The following is a 21,158-nucleotide window of genomic DNA, read 5'->3' as shown; positions in this document are numbered from 1 at the left end:
GCTTATTTGTTCTCAAAATATTGTTTTGAAAAATGGTTGAGAGACAGGCTACTGATGAACTACTCTCTTCCCTTCTTGGTCTGTAGCAAATGGGAGATTATCAGGTGAGGGCTCAACAGTAAATAGTGCTAGTTACATTGAGTGATTATACATATGTATGTTAAAACTTACAATTTGAAGGAAACTTTAAGGATTATTGTGAAAAGGTAATATGGTGTTTGATAACTCACATTTTGATACTGCTGGCTGCATTGTTCAAACCCTCCAGAAATTGAACTTTCAGATATTGGATCAGGGGTCTCTGATCTTTCTTAGAGAATGGCAATGTGAACTGTAAAAGACAAGTCTTGGAGGCTGGTACAAAAGATATAGTTAAAGATTAAGATTCTTTTATTTCTGAATAACAATAGACATAAATCAATGTGAAATTTGCAACTTCTTTTTTGAAAGAGTGTCATCAAAATAGGGGATAAATTTTGTGGCACCCAGTGTTAAAATCTTTTTAGATATTCTTTGTGCAGTGATGATTGACATTTTTTTTAATATATATTTCATTTTCAAAAATATTTGTTTGCAAAAAGAATAATAAAGATAAATAGCACATACAGAAGCAAAAATATCCCCTGTGTAAACTTCATAAGACTTGTAAAATTTTCTTCTGGTAGAGATTTGTAAAAATTAACAAACTCCTCTCTTTATATGGGTTTTTGTAAAAATCATTTGCAGTAAGGTTAATTTGCAGAATTAATAAATTCTAGTTAACTTTTCAAAAGTTTGTGCTTTGAGCTAGTTCAAATGTTGATGATAAAACATATCTGTAAAGACAAGCTATGTATGCCAGATAAATAGGTTTTGGAAATCATAGTTTGGAGACCCCCTGTATTAGAACATCTGTGAAGTGTAGATATTTATAGTACAGGAAACTTGATATTTGTTTGAATAGATCAAGCATATTTCAAGAGACTAACAACTTGCCACATGAATTATAAAGCAAAGATAGTACTACATTGAAATTAAATATATTTTTAAACTTCAGCATCAAATTTTAATATGCAAATGTTTTAGCTACATTGTATTAACATTGCATGTTATGGAATAAATTTAATTTTAGTGCTTTTAATGATGTCCTAGATCCTTGATCATTATATTCAAACCTAATGATGCCTACTAATATATTAATAGAAGAAAATTATAAAATTGATTTTGTATTTTAAAGATTTATTTCTTTCATTTTACTGTTTTATTCTGCACTGTGTTGAAAGATGATGATCTTTTAAGATTTTTAATGTTGCTGTTATTTATTTATTTTTTTAATGTATTGAGGATAATTATTGATTTACCTTCATAATTAAATTTTTTAGAAGTAAATAATAAGAAAAAAAAATATTAATTTTAAGAAATATTATTAATTCATATATACAAGGTAGAGTCAAAAAGTAAGTAGTAATTGGTAAGAACTGTTTTTTGATAAATAATATTTAGATGAAATCTGGTGGCAACACTGGTAATACTTCTGGCTACAAGGCATAGCAGATGGCTGTAGAAATTAATCAGTTTTCAGTCATGACAGTGACCCATCATGACTGAAAACTGATTAATTTGATTGCTTAAAATTAGATGGAGCATTCAAATTGGAAGTTTGTGCAGAAAGTCATTTCTTACAGGCAAAAAGATGTAACCCCACTGAAATTCAATGCAGGTTGAGGGAAATGTCTGGCGAGAAAGGCTTTTGCATGATAGTGCCACATCTGATTCAGCAAGTATCATGAAGGCCCTACTGGAAAAATTGGACTAAAAGCACAAGGCAGATACTTGTTCAGCAAATACTTAGTCTAATTCACAAAACAACACCTTTACTTGTTGCTGAGATAACTTTATTGAGAGAAACTAACGTTTTCGGCCTACTCAATAGGCCTAGTTTCTCTCAATAAAGTTATCTCAGCAACAAGTAAAGGTGTTGTTTTGTGAATTAGATTAAAAGCACAAGGTCTAGACTATATGGGAACATCCTCCCTACAGTCCAGACCTTGCATTTTGTGATTTCCATGTGTTTGGTCCTGTGAAAAACAACTGTTTGAATTGCTGATACAACTCTGATGAAGACAACACAAATGCAACATAAGAATGGTTATCTCATGTTGGATGGGAATACTTCCAAGAAGGAATAGAAAATCTCTTGCCACACTATAATAAATGTTTAAATAAACTTGGTGATTATGTCAAAAAGTAGTACTTGGATCATACATTCACACAAATAAAAATTTTTTATCTGTATGTTTCATACTTTTACTTTTGATACAAGTGTAACTTACTTTTGACTCATCCTTGCATAAAACTGAAATTTGACAGAAAAGTAACTTTGTATAACATAAATCATTCATATCAGTTTATTTAAATGCAGTTTTTATAAGAATTACATGGTAATGTTTTATAATTATGAATGATTAATTAAACAAGTACTTATTATTAGTAAATTATTATATATGAAATCATGTATGCACATATGTATTATTGCTATGTCTAAATATCATGAGTAGTATTAGTTAATAAGTCAAGATATTTTTAAATTTATGAATATATTTGTTTCAATATTAAATAAATATTCTATTATGTAAATACATAATAGAAATAAAATTTGAAAAGGCAGCAGATATATTATTATAGGAATAAAATGAAAAATTTAATATTAGAATTAAAGTTTGGTAATTCAAAATTTTATTAGTTATTTATGAAAATTTAAGTATATTAAGCACATTATTAATTGAAGAAGTTTAATTAACTACATTATTTAAATTATAGATGCAATATAAATAATAATTTCTTGATTTTAAAAACAAAAAATCATAACAATGAAATTATTTAAGACTTGAAAATTAATTTTTAATGGAAAAATTTTACTGCTTATTATTATTTCTTATGTTAAAGAATCAATGTCTGATGCATTACAACATATTAAATCTGTTCTATAAACATACTAATAAACCATAGTTTGCTTTTAATAACTAGACATAATTAAACTCAGAATATATTCAAGTTTGAATCAAGTTAATTTTTGTAAAGTCAAAAACTACAGAATTCTGTAATTTAAATAATTAATTAAAAAGTAGCTTCATTATAGTCTGAAAGTAATCCAGTATTTAAATATGTTTGGTTGCTAAATTAAAGCTAAATTTTTATAAATAATATACATATACTTTTAAGCTAATATTGATTGGCAAATTAATATTTCTTTAATACATACTAGATGGAGCATCATTGTTTTATGTATCTGTAAAAGAAGATAAAAATTGTGATCTTTTATATAATTATCTAGTCCATAGGATATATAATTTTCCGTTTAAGACACCAGCATTGGTAGTTGAAAAGGATGCCATATTCATGTAAGTATTGTAAAATGTAACTAAGATAATCCATTTAAAAATACGGTACCATCTGAATAATTCAGCTGTTTGCTAGTTCAACATGTCCAGTAATCTTACAGTAGACAACTTTCAGATATTATTGGCACTGTTGCCAAGTCATAGACAAGCTTCCCACTAGTTCAAACTCCAGTTCCCATTAAACATGGAATGATATCAATTCAGGCTTTGAACACTTGAGCTTGAACACAATATCAAAGATTATTAGGTAAACATTATGATTGTTAAATATTGCTCAGAAAACATTTGGTATCTTATAACTCAATACTATATAAATATAAAAATTAATCCTATCAAAATTTTTCACTAAATTTAGTGAGAATCAATCGTCTTGACAACATGTTTGGATGTTTTCATCAGTAACCCAACTTGTATTTTGCTGCAACATTAACAGTTGATTCCACATTGTCCACATGTTGTTTGTGTGTTAAATTGTTTTTATTACATCAATTGTATTAATATTTAATCACATTTTTATTGTGTTTGAATCATTAACTCATTAAAATGTGTGAACTTTCAATAATCTGGCAATCTCCTTAATTCAACAATTTTTGGTTTCATATATGCCAGATTATCAAGATTGTACTGCAGATTATCAGACTACAATATTTCGTATATACCAGATTATCAAGATTTTTTTTTACTAAATTAAAAGCATTTTTATTTTGATTTCGAATAAGTATGAAAAATAATTTTATTAATGGATAAGGCAAGTTGAGTGTACAGTGGGTGATTGGTTAATGAACACTTTCTCAAAAGTTTTTTATGTTCGGACAACGAACACCTCACACAAGAAGCGACATAAAATAGCGAATACCGATTGGTCTTCCCTTGTCTTCAGGCAACAATTTGAAACTTTTCAGAGCGCAGGAGACTTCAACATCAACACTCAACCCGGTATATACTGATCGGATAGTATTTCTCCAAACTTTGAAATTCTCCCTTGTAATTCAAGTTTTTTATTTTTCTGACAGAAACAATTCTTTTATAGTATTTGCAAGACTGTTGGGTGGACACTCGTTAAGTTTTGCGTCAGTTTTTATTTTTGAATGGTGAAAGTATAATAGCAAAGGTAGTGGGCAGAAGTTGTCTGATGTTGCTGGGCAGTATGGCTTGAACAGTTCTACAGTAGGCACAGTTCAATCCTATGTAAGAAAGATACAGTATAATCAAGAAGACTCAGAGCTAAAGGAGTAACAAAAATCACATCTGAGAAGTAAAGAACATTGAAGAGCTCATAATGGAACCTAAAATGGATTTGATGACAGAAGAACACCAAGAAACTCAGTGAGATATGTTTTCTTCTGGAAAAGAGGATTAATGCCAATATCTGCTATTAATGATCTTTTGAAGAAGTGGGAGGAGTCAGAATGACAGTCTTAGGGCTGTTTCACACTGTCACCGACCGGTCCGACCCGCCCGAGCCTATAATCGGGCCGACTAGTAGTAAAAGAATTCACACTGAGTACGATTATGTCGGTGGCCGACTCGTAAGGACCAATCGGAACGCGTCTTACAGATCAGAACACTAGCCAATCGTGGTAAGTTTTTCAATTTAAACAGAAAACATGGCCGTCTTTATAAGGTTGTCGTGTGTTCGCGGGCTAACGACACCATTTTAGCATTTTTAATGTCGCTTTCTCTTGTAAATGAAATGTATTATGGTGAATTAAAGTAATTCGTTTTGTTAATATCGATGAGTGCCTGCGTATTTCTTAATAAAGTTGTTCTTAAACGAAGCAAATAGATGGAAATAAAAAATCGTTCGTAACTTTTAAACGGTTGATCGTAAGTAATATTTTTTTAATACCAATCGATTCAGTGTATCAAATTACATTTAGATATGTCTACGTCTATTCGTTAATATGAAGTTTAAGACTATTTTTTTAGCTGGATACCTTTTGCTTTACTCTAACCAATTATTTTTTTCAATGTCGCCTTTATAATCGGCTCGCCGAATATCATAAAGCCATGGATATTTTCTAACTTCGTTTATTAAAGCTTCCAAGAAACTTTACCTTCCGCCATTTTCTAACTTCGGATAAATCTAAACTCTGATTGGTTATAGGTTCGAAGCTCTCATTGGCTGTAGCTCACCGACTGCTCCGACGCGACTACAAATATTTAACTTTTTAAATCTGTCCGACTGGAATGACCAGTTTGTCGACCGACTGCTGTTGCCATGGCAATACGACTAGGAGTCGGACCGGTCGGCCCAGTCGGTCATAGTGTGAAACAGCCCTTAGAATGGCATCCAAACCAAGGTGAGATTAATAGGCTTGGGGATCTCTCCAATTACAATGCTATTAATTTTGAAAAATCCTGAAGTAGAGAGAAAAGCAATTGACATTAGACAGATTCTTTAACCCCCACAAACGGAAAAAAACGTGACTAATAAAATTGCAAGACTGTCTATGTATTTTTATTATTATATATAAACAAACATAGTAAGAAAGTATATATTTTTTATTTTTTGAGGTCTCCAGAATGAATTAATCAAATTCCCATTAAAACCTATGTTAAATCGATAATCGGTTAACGAACAATTCGGATAGTGAACAAAGTCTTGGAATGGATTATGTTCGTTAACTGATCACCCACTGTATCTTGAGAGGTTTGTGTTTTCCTGATGACAATACGTAGTTGTGTTATACATTCATTTAACTTTTTAAGTATCAAAATCATATTTATTCTGAAACATTTTTAGAATTAACATTTCATCTTCATAAAATAATAATAATAATTGTTCATTGACTGTTAATTTTTGTCTTCAGAGATGGAATGTGTAGTGAGAGTTGAAACTTAACTCCTAATCAAACTATTTTTTTATTTTTAAATTAATTGATTATTAAATTATTTAATCATTAATGCCACTAAAAATGTTGATGCACCTATTTCAGTATTAAATTATTCTAAACAATTCATTTACAAGCCATGTTAATAACTAAAAACTGTTTAATGTTTTTGATATTTGTCAATTATCGATTTGTTTCACAAATTTATTAATGATTAGACAATTAATGGATCTAAAAATAATAAATTTATTATTTATAGGATTTATGTATAAATGTCTCCGAACAACATAAAATAAATGGCTTAGATTATTGTGTTGTATTTTTAAATATAGTGAAACTTTTGAAGTTGATCATTTCTTTTAGAGTACTGCCTTAATATAACATGTTTCCTCTGGAATAGATTTTGTTAGTCCTTATAACAAATGCAATTTGATCCTCTTTGGAAAGATCACCATTTTACTTCAATGATAGTGATGACTACACTCTGAAAGTATAATAATACAAAACACACTTTTAAAGTGGTCTAAAAGTGAAATATTCTATGTACTGTATACTATAAATGCAAAACTGCCTTTTAAACATAATTTCCTCTGCCAACAAAACAGCTACATGAAGATAGAATAGCAGAATGTTTGAGGCAAAGTTTACTGTTAATGGACGCTTATTGTTTTCTATTTTTGATGCTTATGTGCCTTGTAGTACACTCTTAACACTTTAGGTCACAATCACCTCTTTATTTCAATGAAGTGAAGAGGTGGTTGTGATCTAAGATGGTCAGGTATACACAGTTGGAAGGAATTTGAGAGGATTTTTGAGGTACTGTAATTTATTTACAGTGCATACAGAATTTAATTTTATTGTGATTTAGATTACTGTAATAATAATGTGATTTGAAATTTGTCTTTAAATATCTATACTGCTGTTCTAATGTATATATGTATTTTTGTATTTCAGTCCATCTGGTTGGGACAATGACAAAAAAATAGCCATTTTATATGAAAACTTAGTATCTGTTAAACCAGATGATCCTTATACAGATGTTATTAGCAAACCAATTACAAGAAAGGTATATTGTTTATATTATATATTTGTACATTAGTTGTAGTTTTTTCTGAACATTTGATGCTTTTATCTAAAACAGTTTTTACTAGGATTTCATTATTATTCCTTAATTATAATAATGTTATATTGTAATTAATGCATTTTGTATATTAAAACAGTTTAATTACAAAATGTCTTCATTTAAGCATTTTGTAAAAAGTTAATTAAAGGTTGCTGTTGTAATTAAAGATTGTTGTTGTTAAGAATTTAAGAATTAGTCCTAAATGTATGAGTAGTCAATAAATACATATTATTTAAATAAAATAAATAATACAGATTCAAACTTGGAGTAAACTGTCATAGTAAAAAAATTCATGTAAATAATTGATATAAATAATTTTTTTTAAAAATTAATAATTTTTTATATGATACTCTCTTATTAGAGACAGTGATATTTGATTTTGATCACTATTATCTAGAAATTTCTTGATTAAAAAGTTTTCTTTAAACCTACAGATTAATAAAATCTCTTATTTTTGTAACCAGATGTTACATCAGTGCAATAAGTTTTATTAATAGATTATAGTCATAGTAAACTCATTATAATATTCAATAATTTTTAATTAACAATTTGAAAAATTAGCAAGCTTAGCTGGAAATAATTTCATGAAAGAATTAATCAATGTGGTTGCCTATAATTTAAAGTAAAAAATTTATCCTCAGTTTTATAACTCATTTTTTATTATACCGTAATTAATTTCCATGAAATAGGAAAGAAGCTTATCTGAAATCATTAAATAGTAACAAAATGTCATTTACATAGAGAGGGAAAATTCTTTTTATTAACAATATCTGAACTAGGCGTTTTGCAAGATTGTTAATCCAAAGATTGACATAATAAACAATTTTAAATGAGGTTTATTTTCAACATGTAATTTACAGAATTCTACATATATTTTACTTGGTAAACATTTAAAGCATACCACTTAAACTTGTAAATTGCAATGGAAGGAAAAATATAAAACATAAGATAAAAATTAATTTTAATTTTGTCAACTGTTAAAAAATAATTTATTATTTGCTGCAGGGGAAAACTGTTTGATGTGTAAGATTTAAACATAAACTATAAGACATCCATTGTGTGTTTTAAAATCAGTATATTGAATAAGCAAAAGTAAAGCCATTAGCATGTGCAAAAGATAAATAGTACAGTGTTGAACACAAGATTGTGTTAGTCCAATCATATGGCTTTTTCCACCTTTATTTAGTTGATACAGTACACGTTTCGGGCCTTGTGCCCCTCATCAGTCAACAGTCCGTATCAACTAAATAAAGGTGGAAAAAGCCATGTGATTGCTATTAACACAATCTTGTGTTCAACACTTCTAAGACAATATAACACGGTTTCACAACAAAAAAAATCATAAATAGTACAGTCAAGTCTGCTTAAGAGAGTACCCTTGGGATTGCCCTTATCCAGACCGTTCTTTTACCCAAACTAACAAGATTACCCAAGGACTTGTTCATGATTTTCAAATTTCTCCATCTTTTCATGTGTTAGAAGCTCTATATAACTTATAACACATTTGGAAATGTCAAAATCCATTATCATCTAATTTTATTGTAACTTACAAATTGGTTTCTGCTTGTCTCTTATGTCATCAATTTTATCATTTTATCAAAGAATCAGTAAATACATTATATCTTTTCAGTCACATTACTTCTACTTCCCAGAAATACAGTAGGAGGCCTAGATGTAAAATTCTTGCTCCAAAATTTTTGAATGCTTTCTGATGGGACATGTACAGGGTGTCCATAAGTTTGTAAATAGTTTAAAAATTCATAAAAGTTGAAAGAATTGGTATATTTGAATGTGGTTTGTGTAAAAGTTATTCCTATGAAGGAGTATTTTTTTGGGTAGAGAAAAAAAAAGTTCAAATTTTTGTCGAGAGAGTGTGCTGAACACAAGAAAATCACTGGAATTGTGCAAATCTGAGTCTTATAAAATGCAAGGTGTACGATTAACAGCTCATTTCTGAATTTTCCTGTTACTGGCACTGATGTACGGTTTTCATTATGATGTTGACGTTAGTGGATAAAGCACTATTGGTGAAGTTGTTTTATCTCAGCCATGAATCTCTGGCTGAAACTTTACAAAGATTTAGGATACAGAAGAGAGTGAAGAAAGGTTCAGGTCAAATCACTCCTGCTGGATTGGTTTCCATTTGCAAAGCCACATCAGAGGTATGGACCTCTGATAAACGTGGTGCACCACTGCGTGGGTGATTACACAAACTTCCCATTTCTTCGAAACGTCGTACTAGGAAAAATCACACTGGTTTTAAAGGTGGTGTGATTTTAGAAAAGTGGAGGATAATGTGAGAGGCTGATATTGAGGTAATTAAATGATTCAAGTAAAGTAATATTCCAATCCAATATCCCCCGGGAAAAAGGGGCAAACAAAAGGTCACCGAGAAAGAGAAGACCAAACCAGACAAAACCCACACACATCCTATTTCCTGTGATTTCTTGATAGATAAAACAGTTCGAATATCAACAATTATTACTAAGGTCACAAGACAAATTCTGATCTTAGTCCCCTCCAGCTATTAATTCAGTTTGTTTGACAGCTGTTATCAATTTTATGAGGTTGAATGAATAACAATACCGGATAGAAATAGATCATAAATTTGACAAAACGTTCGATTTCTGACAATTAGTATAAACAACCTCTAGATACAGAATGGGTTACATCATGGATAGCATAAGTCAGCTCCCTCGAAAACGGGTATAAAAAGGGGGTTGAACACAGTCCTCAGGACAGACAGCACACAGTCAACAATGAATACAGGACCCGTCCCACCTCATCCACAACGGTCACCTCCAATCCAAAGCTGCCATAATCTCTGCCAATTCTTCAGCAGTCCACTTCCGATACTCCGCTAGATCAACGAATGTCTTCCAGACAAAGCAGAAACCAGGATCCATGAACAGTGAGCAATCATCATGAGGTATTAACTTGGACCATTTTTGTAAACTCTCTCTCTCTCTCTGCCCGAATAGTTTATAAGTTAGACTAATATTAACTTTTGATATGGAAATCTAATCTGGTCGGACCGCGGAAGCCACAAAGAAGTGTCGACAAGACCGCCTGAATCAATGTCGCGCTAATAGAGTTATTAACTGTTTAACCTATTGGGTTGTTTGGAAAGTAATTTCATTTTTTTATTACTAGAGGAATTAGATGTATTTTTACCAGCCAGTTTTATTTTAAACCACATTTTCATTATACACTTCGACAGCTGACATTTTAAGGCTTATTTGTAAAAAATTTTGTTTGATTTGTACAATTGTTTTTTCTAGGTGTCCCATCAAATTTGGAAAATCAAAAGCATCATTTTGGCATAATTTGCTTTTTTATAACTAAAAAACCAAAATGCTGTTCAAACAAGAAAAAAATTGTGGTACATGTTTGGAGAAGATGTGTTGAGAGAAAGAGTGCCAAAACTGGTTCACAAAATTGTGTTCTAGCAATTTTAATATCGAAGATACACCACATTCTGAATGGCTATTTAAAGCCAATGAAAACAAAATAAAGGTACTGGTTGAAGCAATCTGCCGTAAAACAACACGTGAAATCACTAAGAGATTAAATCTGTTAAATTGAACCGTTTATTATTACTTAAAATGAATTGGTTTCATTTCAAAGCTTGATATATGGGTTCCACATGTTATTAACAAGAGATGTTCTCTATGATTGAATTTTAAAGAAATTTTTTTTGAGCTTTTACTAGACAATTTAACAATTGATTCAAAAGTGTACTGCCATCGAGTAAACAAATTGAGTAATATCATCAAACAGAAAAGGCCAGAATTGATCAACAAACAAAGTGTAGTGTTTTACCATGATAATGCCAAATTTCACACAAGTTTGGTAATTCGTCAGAAACTGTTATAGCTTAGATGGGATGCGTTATCACACCAACCATATTCGCCAGATCGGGGGCACTCAGATTATTACTTGTTCCGGTCTATACAAATTTTTTTTAACTGTAAGATATTTACTTGAAATGACAATGTCAAAAATCACTTGGATCAGTTTTTTGTAAACAATGATCAAAATTTTTATGAATGTGAAATCATGCTACTACCAGAAACAATGACAACAGGAATTTGACCAAAATGGTCAATATATACAGTAGAGCGTCGATAAGTGGAACCAATTGGGGACTGGGGTCCTTCCAGTTAATGATTTGTTCCAGTTGCCGACTTTGTACGAAAAAATACATTAACCTGTCCGATGTTCAAATTTTTCTCCGTTGCGTGTCGCTTCGTGTTGAATTTTCGTCGATTTTAAGCCTAACGAAAATTTTTATAATAATCATCGAGGCTATCGTATCGTTAAAAATTATTTCTGCATTTTGTACAAACAAAATAAATATATTAAAGAATATAAAAAACATGAAAATTATACTTTAGAAGTAAATTTAGTATCAAAAACATTCGATTCAGCACGACACAGTCCGACTGAAAATCGTTCCACTACTACCAGAAGCAATGACAATAGGTATTTGACCGAAATGGTCAATATATAATTCAATAAAATATTTATTTATTTATAAGAATATTGCATTTATTTTTCTATGGAAAAAACGAAATTACTTTCTGAACAACCCAATACATCGTATCTTCTATTTTTGTACTCTCTTTGTATAATTTTATCTGTTTAGTAAATTTGTTTTATATTCAAAGCATGTCATCTTTGAGTATACAGAGAAGCCAATAAGCGGGGTCGAGCTCGCCACTTAACCCCCTCAGTTCTCACAAATTCTTTCAACTTTTATGAGTTTTTAAACTATTTACAAACTTATGGGACACCCTGTAGTATAAAAGCATATAACTTTCTTGCTAAAAACAAATAATTCTTGCAGTATTGTACTTACTTTCTATCATATTTAAATTCTATAATTTACAAATGTGGAAATGAACTACTTGTGCTATCATAATATAATAAACAATCTAAAGAAAACTTACTTAAAGAAATCCATAATTTTCTTTTGGATATGATTACTCAGTTTTCTTTCAGTCATTTCCTTGATCATGTAAAATGTCTGTAGTCTGTAAAATTTTTTTCTAAATATTTTATCGTCATGCTTAAATAAAACATTACATCTTTACAAGAAACATATTTTGTTGAGTTGTGAAAAAATTTCTATTTTGTCATGTACTGTGGGTGGTGATATATTGTATGATTAAAGATTGATCCTTATAAATCTTTCTTAGAGTAGTGCTCTCTCATGCAGCCTGCTGCTTTTTAAAAAGACACCAATATGGCACTCATTTAGACAGACTGCTGTACTATGTTAACAGAAGTCCTGTTAATGTAAAATGTAGAGAAGAAAATCAGGAATGTGGAAATGTTCTATTATCTGATGCTCAATAAGTAAACCTGACTGTGTTTCTTTTTTGCTTAAAAAAACGTGTATTCAATCTCTTATTTCTATTTTTTATATTTTAATTTTTGATAATTTATTGTTAATGAATATAACATTAAAATAAAATAAATACTTTGAATTTTAATATAATAATTTATCTTGTAAACTTTTAATTAAACTCATATCATCAACTAAATTTATCATTCAAATAATTTTGAATTTATTACATCAGTTTAATATGTAATTTTTTTATGTAGCCAATGCAAAGGGAGAGTGAAGTAACTTCAGAAGATGATCAGCTCTTTCTTAGTAAACAACAAAGTTTACTTGTACAACAAGTTCCACCAACTGGAAGACCAGTAAGTCAAATTAAAAATAATAATGAATTATATTAATAAGATTCTACTCTATATTTCTGTCAATTTAAACATATATTGTTTTTTTTAATTTGTTTATAAATAATTACACTCTGTTTGCTTTTATTGAATGATTAATATCTTTATTTGAAACAAAAAAAAAAGAAGAGAATTTTTTATTTGAACATCCAGTAATGTGTATTTAACACTTGCAATTAAATTGTTAAAACAATCTTCAAAATATTTATTGGAAATTTCATATATAGGGGGTGTGTATGTATGTGCATGCATGCTTACATAAATATGTATAGAAATAATGTGTTTCCAATAAACTGGGTTATCATTTTCATTTGGCTGCAATTTGAAAAAATTGTAGACCTATAAATTCCCATTGTTGTTCATCTGTCTTTCCTTAATCTCAAGAAGTGTGTTAGATAAATGAAATTCAAGACCAGATATGGAATGCTTAGAGGCAGGAGGCCTTGATTAACTATATATGAACTTCCAATGCAAACCAAATTATTTCAATTCAAAAATTTTCCCCTGAAAGGAGTTAGATGATTGGCACAACTCCATTGCTAAAAGTATGATATACAGGGGAAAGACACTACAGTATTAATTTGAGATGGAGAGCATATATTTTAAATTAAATTAATTAAAAATTGCAACCTGGCATTATGGTCGTGTCACGATAAATAATTGCTCATTTATTCTATATAAATATATATTCAAATTATAATTTCAAATGTTGTTCTTAGTAAAATGAAGTTTTTGTCTCCAGCCTGTTTGTGATTCATCCTGACAATTGTAACAAAATATAAGATGTGCATAACTTCAATCTTTATTTTTTTTTTTTTTTTTTGTCTATTTGAGACACTTATTGGATTTTATTCTTTTGCTTGTAACAGCTTTCCATTCTGAAATTTTTCTTTCAGGAAACAAACTGTTATCAGTTTTTAAGTTGTCAACAAGTTGGCTCTCAACAATAGCCTTATTCTTGTCTTGTTCACTGTTAACAGAGTTTCTGGAGGGAAATGATAGCATAATTTTTAGACAAAGGCCCATGCCTTTGAGCTTGTTATTCACTCAATGGTCAATGTCGAATGTGTCCTTTTATTTTCACTGTTCATAGGTCAACTTGATGTAGTTGCTGTTGGCATTACCCAGAACTGACTAGGGATTAGAGTTAAGCACCTCATTATTATTAATTATTATTCTGAAGATCAAAGTCTGAATGATATATTTTTTTTATAGCAAGAGTCACCTATTAGAAGTCCTGCTGGTGTTCAAAAAACAGCTGATAGGAGGTTATCAGGGTCACCAGGTGTTCAAGCATCTCCAAAAAAAGTAAATATTTTTAAATCCTATTACATTCAAACTTTGTATGATCTCTGAATTTAAATTTTTAACTAAGAGAATTTTATGCTACATTTTATATTAAAAATTATTTTATTATTTTTCATCAAATTATTATTGTTAATTTTTATATAGATGGAAGGTATGAAGAGTGCAGCAGGAAGTGAAGGAGTCTTGCAAAACTTTTTTAATAGCCTGTTAAATCGAAAAACAGGTCCAACTGCTACCACAGGCTCTGCTGTTAGATCTCCTGGTCAGTAGCATTCAATAAATATTAAAGATAATTTATTACATGTTGCTATTCATAATATGATCTAAATTTTAAATTAAATTTAAATTTGATCTAATTTTTATATGTATACTTTAGCCTTAGCATGGAATAGTTTACCAGGTGAGAGAAATTATTATATATTATTACAAGATCAATTACTATTAATTTTGGGATTTGGCTATTTATACATACACGTTTTTTGATCTGTAATGTTGTATGTAGGTAATTTTATTTACTGTGGTTTATGTAAATTACAATAATTATCTGAGCATTAAACAAACTTTATTTTTGATATTATTTTACAAAATATTTTTAAAGAATTGTGAAACTTCTAAGAAAATTTGACAAAAAGTAATAATAATAATAAATAGACAAACTACTTATTTTTTGGATTTTTTTTAATGTGTTTAAAATGTTGAAAATTATAAATTTGTTTTCTTATTTTTTTCCCAATGATACACTTTTAAAAGTAGACATTTTGCAATTTCCACATGATTATTATTGAGAAGATAATATTACAAAATTTTTAATATTATAAAAATAGTTGCAGCTTACAATCTTTGCTTCAGAGTCTGATCCTGATTTACAAGTACTTAATGTAAGAGAATTTGATGCTATTAGCTATTTGAGGATAAAATTCTCAATACAAAACCTCAACCAGTATGTACAAATATTCTGATCGCAGATGATTGAAATGTGGATAATTTTAGGTTTCTGTCTCGATTTTCTTTATTTCATTTATGTTTTGTCTTCACTATGGGCATTGCCATTCATTCTAATGTAGTTATGAAGTTTAATTAACTTTATCTCTACATTATAGATTGTTGTATCAGCAGTCACAAATACCAATAAGAAAAGGGGCTCATTCATAAAGCTAACAAAAATCCATTATATTTGCAGAAATAGAAGTTCTGCAGCAATATCAGTTTTAATTTTCTGTTCATTATTTCTTTAAGTCTCAATGAAGCCACAATCCAGGTCCTAAACTTTTTGAAACATCTAATTGATTTATATTTTGCAAGAAAATCCAAAGTTTGTATCTTTAATTTGAGAATTCTGTTTTGAGTGTGCTTTTTTTTAATTTTTATTGGGCATAATTTAAGACTGGAACAAAGAAAATATTTCAGTATGATTCAAAAGAAAGAGTTTAGTGATACATACCCAGATAAATTAATAATTAATTAAATAAAATCCAAAATAAATTTAATAAATTTATGAGTTTTAAGAGACAAATGTGATGTTTGAATTTACTAAATTTTGTGATTTCAAAACAAGTACAAGTTCAGTAGCACAGAATCTAACACAGGATTCTAACCAAAAAAATAAATCTTTGGTGTTTTCCAATTATTTCTTAATGGCTAGCAAATTAACAATGAAGATTTACAAAAAAAAAAGAAAAAAAAATAGAAATGTCAAAATATCTAACATAATAGCAAGGTTTTTTGTAGAAAAGCTTAGAAATACCAAAATACCATGTTATATGCAACTTGCCATAATTTAATTATGTTGTAGATGTTATATGAGTGTTGCCTGTATATTTTAAATATGAAATACTATAATATTTAAGTTATTTTTATTTATAAGCCTATGTTAAAATGTCACTCTTTTACAAGTAAACAATAATAATGTACAAATGTGTTTGCATTTTTTTTTTTTTAACTTTCAGTAATACAAATGCATTTGTAATCATAACAATTATTGCTGCTGAATTTTATTTACAAACAGTTAAATTGGTTTTATGAGGTAGGAATTAAATGATTGATGTTGCAAATATGATCCAATGAAAATAATATTTAGGCAAATATTTTTAATGTCAGTCACCCAAATGGTGTTATTGTTGACATTACACTTATCTCATTACCATTACTCAATTAATAACACTGCAACCTTGCCTGCAGAAATTGCCAATATCAACCTATTATATGAGGAAATCGCTACCATCTTTAATTATGAAAACTTATTGGTCCAATTTAATTGAGGGTTGTGTGTCTTCTATCTCATGCCAGAAGTTACAGAACAGACATTAATGAATTATAAATATTTCATGCAATCCCTTCTCCTTCATCTTTGACGGAAGGTATGCATACAGAAAAGAGGTGTACAGTACATTACACAATTCTAGTGTGAAAAGCACATGATCAGGGTCTCAACTCCATGATCGTAGGTGCAAACAACAGAGGCATTGTCTGCTTATTGTTTCACAAAAAATTGAGATGATGACTATGACATATGACTCACCAAATTTACATGTGCACATTTTCTGTGAAATATGACTGCAAAGATATAAAAGTTTGAAACTGGTTAGAATTTTTTTTGTCACAATTATTAATGGCAATAAATATGTAATGGGCAGATCATTGTCCCTTTTGAATTGACACATATTTATCATATTCATGTTCCTACCATAAATTCTGTGCTTTTCCTCCACGTAGAGCAGGCATTGTTCCACAGTGCACTGATGCAGAACTCTGATTTATACTATTGAAATAGCCACTGTTTGATGCAATGGCAGCAATAATTTTTTATTGTTATAGTTAATTCTTATTAGAAAGTGATATCAGTAATAAAAAATTTATTTTCTGTATTTTTCATTTTGTACAGCTTTTTAGCAATCAATTTTTTCATTAAATAAAACTAGTTGCAAACGTAATTCAAAAATAATAAATTGCATCAATTTTTTTGTATTGAATCAATTTCAATTTTCATAAAAAGAGAAAAACAACCAGTTTGACTTACTGCAAAACAATATCAATACAGTGGTGCCTCATATAACGTACTTAATTTGTTCCAGGTGCATGTCCGTTAAGTGAAACGTCCGTTATACGAAATGCATTTTTCCATAGAAATACGTTAAAACATCTAATTCGTTCCGCAGCATAAAATAACTGTGCTGTATCATAAAAAAATGAACATGGGGTGCATTCTTTTATTCCTCCGCGTAACTCTGCGCGAGCGACATCCGTTTAAAAATTCCTGCGGAACGCGTTCCTAAATTCCGGTGGGAGCATGCATCGTCGAACAGCAAAACGGCCGCTTGTAGCAGTAGTTTACGGTGGAAAGCAACATGGTGTCCTCCATGGCTCAGATAGTTTCATTTCCGGATCCATTATGTGGTTTTATGAATGAAAATTTAGAAATTGTGAAAGCGCGAGTTAGCGCACGCAGTGATGTAAGTGTCTTTACGAATTTTTTTCAAATGGTAGCCGGCATTCTAATTTTTTTCGTGGCTATTTTGAATGCTCTTTCAACAAATAATCCATTTTATGGTTTAATTTTACAATTGGGACTCTTCTTTTGCCTTTAAAAGCTCATATTTTAGAATTATGCATTCCTCCATCATGATACTATCGATAGTGTGGGCGCCGCCATCTTTCTTTCTTTCACTGTCGTTCCTAAATGCCTACAAACAGCAGCGCACTCCCGTAGTAGCGGAGAAGCAGAGTGACCGCTATTAAAGAACGCACCCATGGAGCAGTCACCAATTATGCCGGAAAGTCCGTTGTTCGCAGCCAGTCCGTTGCTCGAGTCACGTAATGGCCAAACAGAAAGTCCATTGTTCGCAGGGTCCGTTATTCGAGGCGTACGTTATACGAGGCACCACTGTATAACTTATTATTTTTAAATTATAAGATATATAGATTGTTTACAAACCATTTTTAATTTAAGTAATAAAGCATAATTATTTGTAAATGAAATTTATATTTTTTTAGTTAAAAGTCCAAATGATTGCATAGATAAATTTTATGAAAGTTTTATGGATAAAAAAATATTTCATTTAATTTTTAATTTATTTTTTAACTTGCTGAACAAATGAAAAACTTATGATTTTATCTATATTCTTACGTTTAATAGATAAAAGTGCTGTAAGAAATGACGCAGCTGCAGAATTAGATCGAATGACAAGAATGAAAAAACCCATATCTCCTGCCCATTCAAATGTAGAAGGAAGTTCATCATCCCCAGCAGATGATTCAAGTAATCCATCTTCCTAGGAAATATATTTTGATTTTTTAATATTGCAAAGCTTATTTGTTAAGGGGCCAGCTTAAAGGCAGCTGAAAATAATGTGATGAACTGATAAGAATGGACAATAGTTTGATTGTCCAAATTATCCTTCCCTTATAAACATTAGTGTCAATCACAGGTGTAAAGTGCTGCTCTTTGTGAGAAGGAATTTTGGATAAACAAGTGATAATTGTGATTGGCTTAAAAACTTATTTTGGAATTAAAAGTTTGTTTTGGCCAAAAGATTGCTGATGTATATATATGAACAAATAGTATAAAGAATCACTCAAAAAGTTTGTATGTTCTCTCTAGCACTTTTCATATAAGATTATCTTTTTAAAAAGATTAACTTTTTGTGTACATTAATTAATTAGTACTAATTTTAAATATAAGTTGTAAATCTGTTTAAAACTATGCATGGTATATAGCTTTATGAGATCAAAGATTTTACACAAAAATAATGTTTCTTCTATTTCATGAAAAGAAATATATGTCACTTATAAATAATTTATTGACTCGTAAAGAACGAAAGAAAAAAAAAATTGGCAGTTGAGAATAATATGGAGAATCTTTCATAAATTGACCAGAAAATGATTTGGTGATAATTTTTAAAAGAGAGACCGTTTGTATAAAATTTAGTATAAATCTGTAAAAAAAAGATAAGAATTTTTTTTGTAATGTTTTCAAGTGAAAATTTTACAGTTTAATTATCTCATCCCCATATATGAATAGAAATGGTGTTTTAGAGTTACTGAAACTGTCAAATCAAATTTTATTGCACTAGGAAATTAAAAAGTTAAACATATCGCAATATTTAAAAGGGGATCATTGTAAAATGTCAAAGCAATGACTGTCTAACTACCATTAAAGTGTAATATTGTTTGTGCCATTAATATGTGTTTTATGCTATATTTATTTAAAATGGAATCTTGAAACGTGTTTAACAATAATTGCTAATTACCTGCAATTATTGTTAAATTATTTTTTTACTAACAATTGGAAGAATTATTTCTAATTTAATAAGGCCTTTATTCATTACTCTAGTGTATTTTCTAAGAAATAGACCAAGAGTGATATTCAGTTGTCTTATTAAAACTGCTTAGTCAAACTCATTTCTTGAATAAAAATTTTTTGTAGGATTTTATAAATACTCACTTTTTAAATAATTGATAAATTATTAAAAAACATATTTATTACAATGGTTTTATTTTGCTTATGTATTAACATTGTATTTAATGTAATCTAACAGTTAGACAGTCACACTTTTCAAACTAATGTTGACATTTATTACTGAAATGAGTAACAATAAAAGTAATATTATAATAATGTTTCTTTTTATACGTAGATTATATATGTTGGACTTGGAATAATTTATCGTTTTCCCATATAATGTCAAAAGTGCCTACTTTAAAAGTTGAATAGAAGGTGAACTTCAGATACAATGATAAGGAACTTTAGCATGAAATAGTGGTTTGTTGAATTATTATATGTTCTGTTTGCTTTTGTGATGTGGAAAAAAAAATATAAGTAATCAAATTATTTTATGGGAAAGTTATTTTGTTTCCAAATATAAGTCTTGTTAAGTGCTCTCTACTATTCGGTCAATTTAGACATTGTTATATAATTTCTTTTCATAGTTGAACTAAACGATTATTAAATTTTCAATGCCCACTTTAATATTTTGTTATTGTGTAAATTAGTTATCATTTTGTAAATAAATTATTATTTTAGAGATCTGGATAGATTGTGATGAATTTCCTTCTTATAATTGAAATACTGTATTTACTCGCATATAAGACGAGGTTTTTATCCATTTTTCACTGCTTCAAAAACCTAGGTCGTCCTATACGCACAAGCGAAAGATTCTTTACGTTTTTGTATAATTTTTGTAAACTTACACATGTATTTGCATTTTTTACCAGATTCTCACCTTCTGGTGTTTAAAAACAAAATTTTATCTGGGTCGTTTGAATTGTTCTTGTGTATTGTCAGGAGTAAAGATGAATAGCAATAGGAAAAGCAAAGCTTTTGAATTGAATTCCAAAATTACACAGGAACCCGATATAAGTTTTAATTCATTCCCATGTGAAAACAGATCCTTTGAATTTTGATTTCTAAATAATAAACTCATAAGTGTAATCGACAAAGAGTGAATTCGACTTAAGAATTGGCAAAAAAAGTTCCCGATTGTCCAGCTTTACACAAAAAAATTATGTTGTCTGTCTTGCAAAAATCTTGTAAAATCGTGTGTGCATTTACGTGAATTTGATATTTTACTTGTTATTAAAAATTAGAATTGTATTAATAAATCTAATTTTCTTTATTTTGATCTTTAAAGTCACACCTCGTCCTAGATGCGAGATCGTCTTATATTCGAGTAAATACAGTATTTATTTATAGATTTCTTTTGACACATTAAAAAGTCTATCTAGATACAGTTAATTCAATTAATATTTTAGTCATTGTTTATCTTTTAACAC

The 21,158-nt window shown here is 29.4% G+C and overlaps 1 protein-coding gene across 2 annotated transcripts in view; it reads left to right on the top strand.

Moving 5' to 3' along the window:
- The window catches only part of LOC136978952 (cytoplasmic dynein 1 light intermediate chain 2-like), a 47,874-nt gene extending 27,458 nt beyond the window's left edge, over positions 1–20,416 (top strand). The window contains exons 7-14 of one of the 2 annotated variants that reach the window (XM_067274798.1): positions 3,245–3,380; positions 7,169–7,280; positions 12,948–13,049; positions 14,301–14,393; positions 14,538–14,655; positions 14,770–14,793; positions 18,526–18,648; positions 20,024–20,416. In XM_067274798.1, coding sequence (XP_067130899.1) covers positions 3,245–3,380; positions 7,169–7,280; positions 12,948–13,049; positions 14,301–14,393; positions 14,538–14,655; positions 14,770–14,793; positions 18,526–18,648; positions 20,024–20,100 — 785 coding nt within the window. In that variant the 3' untranslated portion in view covers positions 20,101–20,416. Of the gene's footprint in view, positions 1–3,244; positions 3,381–7,168; positions 7,281–12,947; positions 13,050–14,300; positions 14,394–14,537; positions 14,656–14,769; positions 14,794–18,525 lie in introns of both variants that reach the window. The other variant, XM_067274799.1, reaches the window with a different exon arrangement.
- The last annotated feature ends 742 nt before the right edge of the window (positions 20,417–21,158 follow it).

Source organism: Centruroides vittatus, unplaced genomic scaffold (genome assembly GCF_030686945.1).
Source record: "Centruroides vittatus isolate TY-2023 unplaced genomic scaffold, ASM3068694v2 contig_564, whole genome shotgun sequence".
Classification (NCBI taxonomy): domain Eukaryota; kingdom Metazoa; phylum Arthropoda; class Arachnida; order Scorpiones; family Buthidae; genus Centruroides; species Centruroides vittatus.
This window is presented reverse-complemented; position numbering and strand designations above follow the sequence as displayed.